The 14,656-nt window shown below is 36.6% G+C and overlaps 1 protein-coding gene across 3 annotated transcripts in view; it reads left to right on the top strand.

Moving 5' to 3' along the window:
• Positions 1-14,656, top strand: part of Cfap20dc (CFAP20 domain containing) — a 251,621-nt gene that overhangs the window by 140,723 nt on the left and 96,242 nt on the right. For all 3 annotated transcript variants that reach the window (XM_051206686.1, XM_051206685.1, XM_051206687.1), the window contains 4 exons: positions 9,118-9,254; positions 9,854-10,016; positions 11,304-11,372; positions 12,571-12,693. In XM_051206686.1, the coding sequence (XP_051062643.1) occupies positions 9,118-9,254; positions 9,854-10,016; positions 11,304-11,372; positions 12,571-12,693 (492 nt within the window). The remainder of the gene's footprint in view (positions 1-9,117; positions 9,255-9,853; positions 10,017-11,303; positions 11,373-12,570; positions 12,694-14,656) is intronic.

Below are 14,656 nucleotides of genomic sequence, written 5' to 3'. Positions count from 1 at the left end.
GCAAGAGCTGCCTAGAAGTTGGGTTATATGGTTGATGGGGGAAAAATGATTGTAAAAGATAACTGTTTTGTCACAGTTTATCAATGATGACTAAAAGATATGCATGAGGAATTGAACATGTGTCTGAGAACAGAAATGATATGACCTATGTTTTGGAGCAAAGTGACTATCCCTACTTACTGAGTCCTATATAAATAAAGAAGCACTCTGACTGCTAATCAGTCAGGCTCTAAGAATCTTCCAACCATTGTGCCTGGCTGGCTCAGTCCTCCTTCATCTACTCCTGGCCTCTTCTCTGTAACCTGGCTCCTTGTTCCACCAATATATTTGAGGTACCTGCCTTGGGGTGTAGCTTCCGTGTTCAGATGTGACCCCTTATAAGAAAGAAGAGGGGCCTCGTGCTCTCTCTGTCTCTCTCTCTCTTTCTTTGTCTCTCTCTCTCTCTCAGGTTGTGGTCTGAGCATCCTACATGGCAGCACCCTGCACCTCCACGGGCAGAAAGCCATGATGGCTATTTACCTTAAATGTGTGAGTGTTCCTCAAATAAATATGTTATTCTTTGATTTAGGCATTTGTGGACTTCTTTTGTCACACCTTCACTTTGCTCCCAATGTGGGGCTTGAATCTATGACCCTGAGATTAAGAGTTCCATGCTCTACCAAGTAAGCTAGCTGGGTGATACAAAAGTGTAATACAACTAATGTTCAACTTACCGAGAAACCAAAAACTCTACCCTTAAAATAGCTAACTGACAAACCTGTCTAGGTGGGGCAGTAGCCTGTGACTACAGAGAAGCTACAGGCTCCAGAACAGCTTGTTCAGAAATAACAAAATGCTGGACATATTGAAGAATACACTAGCCCTTGGAATTCACCTATATTTGTTATTAAAAAGAAATATGGAAAAAGAAGACTGCTTACAGGCCTGAGAGGCATTCATCCAATGGACTCTATGGCCTGGAATGTCCTTGCATTCTCTGATACCTTGAGAGACTGTTTCTTCACTATACCTTTACAAGAAAAAGATAGTAAAAATTTGCCTTTATGGTGCCTACTTACAATAATTCTCAGCCAGTCAAGAGATATCAATGGAAGCTCCTTCCACAGGGAATGTTAAATGGCCCCACCCTATGCCAATATTTTGTACAAAAAAAACATTGAAAATAATTTTTGTACAGTTACCACAATCTACAATTTATAATTATATGGATGATATTTATTGACTGATCCAAAGGCAGACACATTAGAAAAAAACTGTTCAAGGAAGTAAGGAAAGTTTTATTTTTCTGGGGATTACAAATTGCTCCTAAAAAATACAAAGAGACTCTATTAAATTACTTAGGATATAAAAATAGGTCTATAAAACATTAGACCACAGAAAATACAGATCAGGAGAGATCAATATTAGACTCTTAATGATCCTCAAAAAATGCTAGGAGAGATTCCTCAGCAATAGACAATTATTAGAATAAAAGAATATGATCTAAAACATTTTTAAAAGACCCTAAAAGGAAACAAGGAACTAAATATTCCAAGAATAGTATCAGCTGACACTGAAAAGGAATTGGATGGGGTAGAAAAGAAAATTAAAAAAGCACATGTGGATCATGTGAATCCAAAGCTTAATTGCATACTGGTTATGTTAGACTCTGAAAAATACCCTTCAAGGATTTTGATGCAGATGGAAAATATTATATTGGAATGGATATTTCTACCACATACACAAAATAAAAATTAAAAACATATATAGAAAATATTTCTGATTTCATTTTAAAAGGAAAATTAAGACTTCATCAACTAACAGAAGTGGGCTCAGAAGAAATTATAGTACCATTAACTAAAAGAAATTTCTTCTTTATGGAAAGACAATGAATGCTGGCAAAGAGCTTAAGAGCTTGTAATAATTTTCTTTGAGGGGGGTATTAACAATTATCCCAAAAAAATGAGAGAATAAAATGTAAAAAAAAAAAAAATGTGGATTCTTCCACCAATTTTAAAGAACATACCAATCTCTGGAGTCCCTACATTCTACACAGATATAAATAAATCAGATAAGACAGGATATAAATCAAGAGATATAAATAAAATTGTTCAGAACCCTTATAACTGTGCAAAAGACAGAAATGTATGCTATTTTTGTGATACTAATGGACTTTAGAAACCTTTAAATATAGTTACTGACTCCCAGTATGCAGAGAAAATTATCTTACACATTGAAAATGCTAAATTTATTCCTGATGATACAGAATTAACTTCATTATTTATACAATTACAAGAAATAATCAGGAATAGGAATCATATATATGTACATATATATGTATGTATATATGACATATATAGGTAGATTAGTATATTTTCTTGTGAACTATTTTAGCAACTATTCGCTGTAGAAAACTTACATTGATATAGATTCTTTTATATTGATGCTTACATAAAGTTAATTTTGTATTCCTGTCTTAGAAAATGTATATATTTTACAAACTTAGAATTATATTTGTCATATTGTGTAGGTTCCTTTTTCTGTTTACATTTTGCACAAAAATGTAAAGTTATTTTTATCATATTATATGTATGTCTGTTTCTACATGTGTGTAATATATTTTGTATATAGATACAATTTAAGGGTATTTCTGTCATTTTGTACTATACATTTATACCTCTGATCAAGATATTTACACATATATGAATATAGTTACAATTTTGAGGTCATTGTCATCATGCTGCACATCTGCTTAAAGATTATTTTATATATGGGAAGCTTCAATCAGTAAGCAATACATATTTTTGAGAATTACAGGTTATAATTGCCCATGCTTCTGTTACCTAGTTATATTACTCAGGTTCTTTAAATGCTCATAGATGCACTCAGCATAGATATTTGATCTTCATACTCTTCAAAGACCTACAGAATATGGCATTTAAATGTTTTAATAATATCGAACTCCATTGACATGAGACACAATTGCTCCTGGCAGCACCAAGCTGTTCCTGAGAGTATGATGGGCACCAGTGACACTCCATTTGGAGTTCATTTTCTTCTTGGCAAAACTGGCTTATTTGGCAAAGAACTGCCCTTGCCTTGACTGCTGACAGTGGACATGCAGTGTTAACTGGATAAGCAGGAGATAAACAAAGAGACTGTTTCTGATAATGGTCTGTCAGATACTCTAGGCCTTAGCCAAAGTTCATTGCCCTGATGTTACTGTGAGACCTTGGATGACTGTCCAGGTAGCCAACTGTTTGTGTCATTTCTTGCACTTCCTTTTAACCCAAGTAATGTTATTTTGCTTCTCATGTCTTTGATGAGGTTGAAGACTACATAGTCACAACTAATATCCTCTCTTATCTTAGCTGGAGCATATTAGGTATAAGACTTAGACTTTCCAGAATAGGATAGCTATTGGAGTAATCACTGTAATATGCCATTACCCTTGACCTGGACATTTACTGTGTGTTTCTTGTTTAATATTGCTCTTGATGGTTGTAGGTATAAATTTGTGCATGTTATTTGCCTTCCTTACTCCTGGACTATACTTGATATCTGTTATCATTGTAAATAGTTTTTGTATCATGTTTAAAACACTCTTATTTAGATTAAAAAAAGGGGGGAGGTGTAGTATGTAGCACCTTGTTCCACTAATAGATTTAAGATACAATCTAAACAGACAATTCTCAACAGAACTATCTCAAATGGCAAAAAGACACTTAAGGACATGCCCAATATCCTTAGTCTTCAGGGAAATGCAAATCAAAACACCTCTGAGATACCATCAGAATGGCTAACATAAAAACCACCAATGACAGTTTATGCTGGAGAAGATGTGGAGAAAGGGGAACACTCCTCTATTGCTGTTGGGAATACAAACTTGTACAGCCTCTGTGGAATCAGTATAGCAATTTATTTTTCTTTTAGACCAGTATTATTTGTTTTCACCATAGATCCTGGGCTATCAAGTCTTAGGTTCCTAATAATCTAAGCAATGTCCTGTGTTGGTTTCATCTCATACAGTGGCTTAAAGTCTTAAAGCCCCACTCTATGAGATGGATGGAAGGATGGGTGGGTGGGTGGGTGGGTGAATGGATGGATATCATGGGGGACATGGAAGGGATCCCACTTATGGTTGTATTCCCTACCACCTAACTTAGTACTTAGTACCTTACTACTTACAAGGAGCACAGGAAATGCTTGTTGACTAAATGATCAAATGAATGAATGAACTAATGCTAACAAAATGATTTAAACACTATGGACGTTTGCAAATAATTCATCTTGGTCATAATCGAAGCTAACATTTAGTGAAGTGTCACTATGGTTCAAGCACTAAAACTAAATTGAAAACTATCTCCCAAAAGCTTGCTGGCTTTATGGGAAAATGCCCTAGTTCCAATGCAAATCCTGGATCAAATAAACTGTTCCTTAACAAAATGGAAAGCTTTCTCAGAGTAAAGCTTAAAATTAGTTTTATTCTTCATTAAACAATGGAACAAAAACTAGGCTAGTTCTTGCCTTGTGGAGAAAACCAGTATCCTGCACACTGCCTTGTATCTTGCAGAACTGGCCCAGCTTCACACACAAACTGCCTAAGGTCCTACCCCAGTTCAGCACAGAAAGATAAATCTAATTGTAGTTTTTAATATTATGTTATTGCCTTTCAAAAGTGTCATAAACTTTTTGTATTCATGAGTTAAGACTACATACTAGTTTTAATTATTTTCAAAAGTTGAAGTTAGATTGGAATCTCCCAGGACCTTTCCTGCTTGAGGCATTTACCTATCTGCTTTTCTTTTCATCATACTTCCATGGCTTGTAGACTGGCAGTTATCCAACAACTAAAAACAGCATTGGTTGAATACTTCGCACTGGGCATAAACTCTCAAATTATCTGGTTACCCCACATCCTACAAGTACCTTTTGGAATGCCTTACTTGCAGGCTTTCAAGTCACTTCAGTTTGTCCTCTTAATCTCTCCCCCAACTTTTCTCCCTTTGAAATAGGACATTAAAGCCATATGTTAGCTGCTTAGTTCCTCATAAACCTCATTAATCCCCTTGACACTCATTGGATTATAATATTCATGAATTTTTGGTGCCTATCAATATTATCATTAACCAATTAACCATCCATTTTTGAGATAATAAATACTTTTAGTTAGATAGGTGTAACTGATCCACTGTTAAATGAGGGTAGCATCATGTGTAATTTAAAAAAGGAGGGGACAAATGAATAGAAACTTGGTTTTTGAGCCCCCACTAAAACTGTGAGATAGTTTCTTCTTCTATGGAGGGAGCATCACACACAGAGAAGGACTGAGAACTGTAGATATCTGTGACATCTATCGGCCTTTGGGTGTCAAAGGATTCCCTTGACCCCAGAGATTGTATACCAACCCCATTGAGCACAGTTAGAACACTATACTTTTCCTTTGTAGCCCCTTATTATAATCATAATCATTGAAGTGTTTATTAATTTCTTGCTTAAACCTATATGTCCCTCCCATGAGACTGTAATAAGCTTATTAAATGAGATTGTGTTCCATCTTATTCCCACTCAATGCCAAATGGGTTAAGCACCTATTCGCTACTAAAGAATGAATGAAGAAATGACAGTAAATAGATCTTGTAAGCTTTGAATACTATTCAAAGGTACTAGCAATCTGTTTACTAAGCATCTATTCCCTCTAAGACACAACATAAGGGTGTGGGACATGTCTAGTTTCATATAATCTTAACAGAAAATGTCATGAATTAAGTACATTGTTATTCCAATTTTATGAATAAAGACATAAAGGTTAGAAATGTCAGGTGCCTTCTCCAAAATAATATTGCCATAATAGAGTCAACCTTTGCTCGTGTTTTATACATGCTACAGAACAACAGTATGTACTAAAATAAAAATTAACACAAAATCCAGAGCCTGGTTCCACGTCTCATTCTGAGTTGATTGTGAAGTGGTAGAAGAAAGTGTGGGTCTGGCCCCTCAGTGTGAGAGCTGATCTGCTTGCTTAAGCTTTGAAAACCTTGCAAGCTTAAACGACTATAATAATTAGAGCACTGTATCTTGAGACAAAAAAAAAATGTTTATTTGTTCTAAAAGACGATTAGAGAGTGTACCCTCAGGTTTTACAATCTAACTACAAAGGCATGCACCCATCAGTAAAACAGCAAAATAATTAATGGTAAATCCCTGACTTACACCAAGTTCACTTTCCACAAACTCAAGAAAATGAAACGCCTCAAGCATGATTTTAATCTAATCTTGATATTTAACCTTATTTTATGCAGATTGATATCAGCTGTTAAAATAGATACTTTTAAAATTCAAAGCACATACATTTCTGTTTATGGTTTCCTTCTATTAAGAATTTTTTTGATAAAGAAATTTTGTCCCTTCTTTTTATTTTAGATACCCAAATTGTAAATTACTTTGCCTTGGAGGTCTAAATTATGAACCTATGCTAACAATATGTAACATAATGCACCCTAAAGGGAATTATCTGTGACAGTTAATATGATTATAAGCAGTAAATTGTTAAGACAAAAAAGGATTTACACAACTGATATGCTCATTGTGGTATCAAGCTTAAAGATATTTTAAATAATGGAATATTTGTATTATTTATAGCTAAAAATTAACTTTAAAAATATTCTTAAATTTAAATATACTGTGGTACATTATTCTATGATGAATCTTTACAATAGGTCTTTTAAGGTCCAGAATATTATCTAGTGTAACAGGGCAAGACAGTGCAGAGGTTCACCCATTTTGTATTCTTGCTGAGACCATTTCAGGTTTAACTGGAATTTTATTTCCTTGATGGAGAATCCCATGGAAAACTACCCAGCTCTATTCTAGGAACTGAAGGTCAGGATGTCCTAGCTAACTTTGTCAGCTTGTGTTAAATTGCCTGTTTGTACAGAACGCCCTCCAGCTAACTACTTGTCTTAGCTTCTGTAAAACTGCTTGCTTCAAACTACATACTTCTGGGAAGGTCCCACCCCCAGCTGCCAAACAAGATGCTAGGACATGGTTTCTGCCTTTAAAGGCCCCATTCTAAAAACTTAGGGTCTCCTGACACCTAGGCCCCCCCCATAACACTTGGGTGTGGCCCAGCTAGCTGGAATACAAACTTTCAAATGGCTATAAACTGTGTGTGAGTGGTCCCCTCTGGTGGGCTCCCCATAACATTAGTTTTCTGTGATTTGAGATGACAACTTTTCAGGTTGAGCTGCATCTTTAGTAATCACTACATGTTCATCATTGAGTAGAAGACTCCTTTAAGAACAAGGGTACACAGAAGAAGAAAGTGAGAAAGGGGTATCACTTTAACTGGGAGCAGGGAGAGATGTTAATATAAAAAGGGAGAGAAAGAGAGAAGAGATAATAACATTAATGATACTTAGAAAATCCACTGAAGAATGTTATTCCAAAAGCATACTTTAAAACATAGTATGTATGTTTCTCTCTCTCTCTCTCTCTCTCTCTCTCTCTCTCTCTCTCTCTCTCTCTCTCTCTGTGTGTGTGTGTGTGTGTGTGTGTGTGTGTGTGTGTGTGTGTGTACACTCAGTTCAAGTGAAGTTGCAGCACTTGAGATAATAATTCCTGCAACATGATCCAGACACTGTCTAACAAAATACCCAGTAGTAGGCATGAGAAACCTTCTTTGGAGTCATCAGTTATGGGAGAGTCCAAGAGAACAAGACCGTCTGTCTATTGCCCTTGATTGCCACCTAGAAAGCAAAGGCTCGTTACTTCAGGTGCCACACTCTTTAGACACAGGACTTGGAAGATTCAAGCTAGAACTCACTTGAAAGCTTCCTCCTGATGACTAGGTCTCAAGGTATCAGAAGATGCTATGAAAGCTTTCCATAGAGAAAGTTAGTCCTGCCTGGCTGCCCAGCCTATGAAGCATAATGACTAGCCCAGCAAGATAGCCCTAACAGTAAAGTAGGGGTACATATTTTAGGGATAACCATCAGCTTTCTTGTTGCATTTAAGGTTCACTCAATAGTGAATTCATGCCTGATACTGTTAACCTCATCAGGAAAGGTGAATTTTCAGCAGGTTCTCTGCTGAGGAAGACCCAGAGAAAAGACTGAAGAAAAGACAAAGAGTCGGGACGTGCCTCCTTATCCTAGGGATAACATGCAACAATGCTTTGGGAAGAATTGGGAAAGGCGGAGTGTAGAAAGAGTAGGAAGTGTCGAGGCAGGTGTTCACAGGGATAAGGGCTAAGAGCGATGTGACAGGGAAGCCATAGCCATAGAGGAGTCTAAGTGAAGTGGCATGAAGGAGACAGTATACTTCCCTTTCTGTAAGAGCTTGGCTGCGTTTTGGAGAAAGGACGGTATGAGTGCTGGAGCAGTCACAAGAGAACCTAGGGTGATTGTGTACTCACCAATATTTGAGTGAGTATTTAAATAATTTAAATAAAATTATTCACCACCAGTAAATAAATACTGAAATGTGCTTTCTCAAGCATTTTCCTAGAGATTCTCAGTCACGCAAATGGTGAATACAGTGTGGGCAGTCTAGTGGTATGATTCGACACAGACTGTTCACAGAGCAGTGGGAATGAAGCAGATGCTTGTAAAGTAACTTGGATAATTGAGGAATGACAAGTGTAGGATATCCTACCGAAAGGAAGTGCCCGAGTCAGGATGGGGGCAGGGAATGGCAGACAAGCTCAGAAAGTTAGTAGAGACCAGACCCTGTGGAAGGAGAGGCCAGAATCTCATGGTGATCTTAAAATGCTAAAAACAAGTTCTACATGTGGGCAACCCTGTGGATTTTAAGCAGAAAGTAAACAAACGGCTCACTTCCAGAGTGGCAGGTGCTTCCTTTCTCTTTCCCTTCTTGGCACACAGCTGATTTACTTCTTTGAGCTCTCTGCAGGGCTGTGCTTGGTAAGTGGAATGTAAGGAGTGCCAGCTCCCTCCCAGCTTATAACCCTCTGTTCTTGTGCCTTATCAGAAACATAGAGTCTGTGCATCTGACACTATTTCATTTTGAGTAGGAGTTAAATCAAACCCTGTGACATCGGAACTCTACTTTGAGAAGTGTGGTAACATGATGTTTGTTACTTCACCCATTAATAGATTGACTTTCTCTAACAAACAGACCAGTTCATCAACAGAGGGGGAAGCAGCATCCGGAACAGTAAAAGTCAGGATGTCTGCCATATTGCCTTCGGGTCCAGGGTCCTTGGACCACCTCCACTCTCTGGCAGACGGAATAACCTGAGGCTCTCTAGTGAGGTGGGTGAAAAGTTTGAAGAGCTTACCCGAGCAAGGGCAGGAGATGGTGACATGTGGGCTTTGGGAAGGAAGGGGAGAGCTGACTGTGTGCCTAAAGTAGATTTGCAACAGGAATTTTAGATATTAAAAGGCTTCAAAATTGGTTCTCTTCTGTCATGTCAACATAATTAAATATACTTTTTATTAAACATGTTGCTTAAAAGCAAGTATATATGAATGTATTTTGCCTTCTCTGTCAAAAGAATGTTGGATGCAGACAAGTACCCATACAATGCAGATTCCCAATGGTCTGCTCTTTATTTTTAACTTCCTTAAATACTTGACATATAGGGGAATCTACTCTCTATTTCACGCAGGCGTAGCGCATAGGACCTTTTAATTTTTGTGTCTAGGAGTCCTGCTTGCCTACATCCCATCTCATGTTCTTTTTCTCCTTCCAATTCTTATTTTCTCTAATTTCCCTTCCTGTCACTTTTTAGCTACAGTTACTCTGGCTTTTTCTCACTTACTTGTCTAAGTCTTTTCCTATATAGATTTTATAAAGATTAAATGTAATTCCTTTCTTTTTAAACATGCATATTAATTATTTTTCCTTACAGACAGTAAGATCCGTTGGGAGCAAAAATAGCCAATTGTGCCAGCAGCCCTCACTAGAGAAGCATGTTAACACAACACAAGTGTCGGCCTTGCTGATACCTGAGTCTGAGCAGCAAGGAGAAAAAGGGAATATCTACCAAGTGAAGCAGACCAGGCCTACTTCTGGTAAGGAAAAATCACCTAGAAAGTAAGAGTCAGTGGAAAATAGTGAGAGGTATCCTTATTGAGTCAATCAAACAATATTCAAGACAGGACTAAGTCCAGAAAAGGGCCATTTAACATTGAATCAGGTGGTGGGTAGTGAAATACATTTGGAAGGATTATGCATGCACTTTTTATCTGCTCTGTTCTTTTGTTTATTCTGTTATTTCAAATAACTATACTGTTCTAGTTTTAATTTCTGATAAAGATGCCAAAGTTAAATAGCATCTCATTATCATTTTATTTTGAAAATTCCATTTTTAAGTTTTCTTACTGTAATTTCAGTTTCTATTTGTAGAAACTTTATTTTCTGTGCTCTTCATTTTCTCTCATTGATGTAAAAAAAAAAAATGACTCTGTAGAAAGACTTTTGTCCCATTTCAGATTAAGAGCACATGTCTAGCAGAGAAGTAAAGTGATTTGTAACTTGTATCTATTAGAAAAATGGAGACCAGAACCCAAATCTGAATTGTTTTGTAACTTTTTGCCCTTCTTGCTCTGAATAAGGAAAGGAAGAATTAATTTTACTTGAGTTAGAAATGAATGCTGACCACTACAGATAATATCGTCCCTGGGAATAGAAACATGAGATATGTTTATTGTAGTCCTGGTTTTGCCAGTGATTGTCTGTGAAGCCTGGTTCAGAGTTCTTCACCCTTGGAGCCTCAGCCTCCTCCTCTATAAAGCAAGTCAAGCACGTACCAAAGGGAGATTCCTCAAAATGATTAAAAACCAGGAAATGCACGTTATTGATCTAAGAAATAAAGGATTTAATGAATATTAGCTGCTATTATGATTATTACTTAAGTATCAAATTATCTTTAGAATCCTCCAGGTTTGATCTCAGCTGACCATACATCTTTAGAACACTCCTTATTCTGCTGTACTTTCTCTTTATAAGAAAAGTGTGTCTCTGTCAATTTCATGTTTTATACTTTTTAATATAGCATGTTGTATGAATAACAGCAACTACACTTCTTGTAGCCCTCTATTCTTTGGATGAAATTTATCACTCACATAGACATTCCAATGTTGAAATAGGAATTAACACCTATTTTCTGTAAAGGACTAAGTTGTGCCTTTTATATGGCCTCAAATTATGTTAAAATGAATATTCTCATAGTGATAAATGTATTTATTGTATTATTTGAACAAATATAGTACTTTCTTTTCTGGCTTTTGTTCTCTGGTATGGAAACTTACCAACCTGTCTACCTGTTCTATACCCACATCCCCCTCAACAACCATCAGCAGGTCAGAGCAGCAACGGGAGAGCTTGCTTGAAGAGCACCGGTGGAGAAAAGACCGAGGCGCCCTGTGGTATGACAATGTGTGATACTATCTCAGAGCTGTGCATTATTCAGGACAGTGCCATCTCTCTGCAGGTTGTAATTTCAAAGGATTATGAGCCAATTCATTTAAAGTATAAATGTCTGTTCTGTGGGGATTATGGAAATCAAATTTTCTGTGAAAGTATTCCTCTAGAGTCTGCCCTAACAGAGACAAGCTGGATTCAATAGACAGCAGCTCAGAAATGCAGAAACCCCTCCCTTTCTCAGGGCTAAAGAAAGCTTAAATTACTGCTACTGTTTTTCCTAAAAGAGACCCAAAAGTGATAGAGGAAATTTCTGCCTAAAGTCTTTACCCAAATCGAACTTTATTATTGTTTTTCATATTTAATTTATCTTTTCTTTCAAAGCAGGCTTTTTCAGAACTCTTGTTACACTTCTGTGTCTCCCTTTAGAGTCTTTGCTTATGATATGATGCAGTTTCTAACATAAACATTGCCACACTTAAGCATGAGATAAATGTAAATGACTGCCGCAGCTATCCCTTTAAAGATTGGATTTGAGGCATGGTTATGTAGATTTTTTATCTGTATATTAGTCTATTCCTTTAAAGAAGGGATTTGAGGCATACATATGTATGTACACACACACACACACACACACACACACACACACACACATATATATATATATATATATATATATATATATATATATATATATATCTTGAATCCAGCCCAAGGGTGTCAGTAATAAATCTGTTAGCACAATTTCCCAAACTCTTAAGATTCAGTCCTCTAGGTCTTACATTATTCTTATCAAGATGGGGTATACTTCTTCAGTAAAGCCCACATCCACCTTCTGAGGGAGATGAAGAAAGGGGCTTGTGTTAAAAGAATTACAATTTAGTTCTGTTATGAAATCCAAGAAAAAAATATAAGACACCTTTAAAATTATGTGAGTTTGGGAATTCTTTTTATTACATACTGTAAAATTTAATCTAAAATGTCCTTGTATAGATACCAAAGCCTTTTAAGGTAAAGCTCTACAAAAATGTAACAGAGATCATATTAAAACATTCAACTATTTTAAGAAAATTCACATGAACTATAATACTTCTCATTTGCTTTTAAATAATTAAATGAAAAAACACAACATTAATATCTTCAAAAACAACTTTTTATAAATATCAATAGAATAATACAGTGGAAATATCTCTTCCAATAAAGGCAGTGCCTCAGGAAATAACAGGAATGAAGAGGAATTAGCCACCACCCTCAACAGCATCACTCAGCCATGGACAGAGCCAGTGAACTCCAGCACTCCAGAACCCCAGGCTCCTGACCAACCAGGTTGGCACCCTTAATAATCATAAAATTTACTGAAAATTTTGAGGAGTCCTACCACTGTTGTTACCTGTTACCAAGAAAATTAGGGTTCCTTGTTGTGGTTCATAGATTTCATTAACAAAAAGGATTTAAGAATGGACACAAATTGAAAGCTGGAAACAGTTTTATTAGAGTTTGGAAGAAAAACCCCAAGGCAGACAAGCTGTAAACCTCAGCAGCTCCTCTGTGGAAAGGAATAAAAAAGAGAAGGAAGAACACCTTGATGTTTGAGTTAAGCCACCCTGGAGGTCAGGCAAGTGGTAGACAAGCAGCCTCATAGTGTTAGGGAGAGGGAATTTTGGGAAGGAAAAGTACAGTCTCTAATTAAATGGTTAATTATTCACCTCTGCTTTTATTATGGTTTAAGGTGGACTCACCTCCCTGGGGTGGGTGGCCCTTCCTTCCTGAGAGCTGATCCCTTAGCCACACACTGGCCTGCCCATGTGGCTGTCTTCTTTTACATTATGAGTAGCTAGGAATGCCAGGCTTCCCTAATTGGTCTCCACAGAGCTCTTTGTTTAAGCTACTGTAACCCAAATATTTCAAACTCAGTCATTTCAAAACAAGATAGAATCATTTGCTGAAATATATTATATTTTGTGAATCTCCCTTTTCATCTTCAATTTAATGTCAAACTCTAATGTATGAAAGTATATTTTAATACCTCAGTTGTCCCATTCAAAAATAAAAACTTTAAAACTTTGAAGCCTTGCCCTAACACTGAGCCCTCTTCCAAGCCCATCGTCTATTGTATTCCCATCCTCTCTATAAATGGAGATCACTGAGCCCATCAACATATCTTACCTAGCAGGTGTTTGCTACTTTTACAAAGGCAAATTGTTCTTGAGCAAGGGAAAAAGGAAAATAAATGAAAATTGTTTGTAGTTTGTCAGTCTTATTTATGCAGTGTTGAAACCTTCATTAAAATGTTAGGCGCAATTAGTGTCTCTAGCATAAATCTGACTGTAGAAAAACTAATTAGATGTTTAGGTGATCATTCTTGCATTTATCTTGTTTGCTGCAATATTGTGATTACACAGTAATTTACATATTTCTCTAAGAAAACATACCAAATTATTCATTACAATTGATATGGAAATACTTGAGGTAAGAGCACAATCTCTGGTAAGCTGGTGGCAGTGAGGTTTTTAGTATACCTTGGTATCAAACACCCTCTTACTTTGACTTTTTGGTAGTTAATAATGTTTAGCAAGTAGGCCATGAGAAATTGTCTAACTGAATAGTGAAGTTTCCCAGAATCCTTTCTGTTCCTTTGCTTTACATATCCATGTATGTATCAAAGCGCACTGGTTTCTATAACCACTTTCAGCCTTTAGGCTTTGCCCATGAAAGTTGTATAAAACACCAGTGTATATGTATATAAAATAGGCATATAAATCAAACATCTGTGATAATAAAATTTTAGAAGAAATTTATTTTCAAATAATTGCTCAATATGTTTATAGAAATGTATATATAATTTCACTATTTATTAAACTAGAACAGAAATTCAAATACTAATGAGATGTGTGGTAGACAGATATGTGATATTTTAAGACAAAGAGTGTCATCAGCTGTTTTCAGGGATGATTGATTTTTTTTTAATATATATAACTGTCAATGCTGAAATTGCTACTTCACATAAATACAGATATATAGAAGGAAAACAGACAAAGGGCTGACCTAATTTAGGGCAACATGGTGCTTATTTAGGAGAAAACCTACAAAGGGGTCCCCGAGTGTAAGACTCAGAACCTGTGTGCAGAGTGGGGTGGTTACAGGACAGAACAAGGAAAGGAGAAGATTGAAGTATTTCCTTTCTTAGCCTGCCCTTAGCCACCACTGCACACAGCTGGGAGGTAGGGTGTGCAGTGGGGTGAAGAATGCCAGGCCACTAACAGACATCTCTTATGGTCAGTTGTTTCTG

Source organism: Phodopus roborovskii, unplaced genomic scaffold (assembly GCF_943737965.1).
Source record: "Phodopus roborovskii unplaced genomic scaffold, PHOROB, whole genome shotgun sequence".
In the NCBI taxonomy this organism is placed as follows: Eukaryota; Metazoa; Chordata; class Mammalia; order Rodentia; family Cricetidae; genus Phodopus; species Phodopus roborovskii.
The sequence above is the reverse complement of the archived record's forward strand: the minus strand, read 5'-3'. Positions and strand labels throughout refer to the sequence as shown.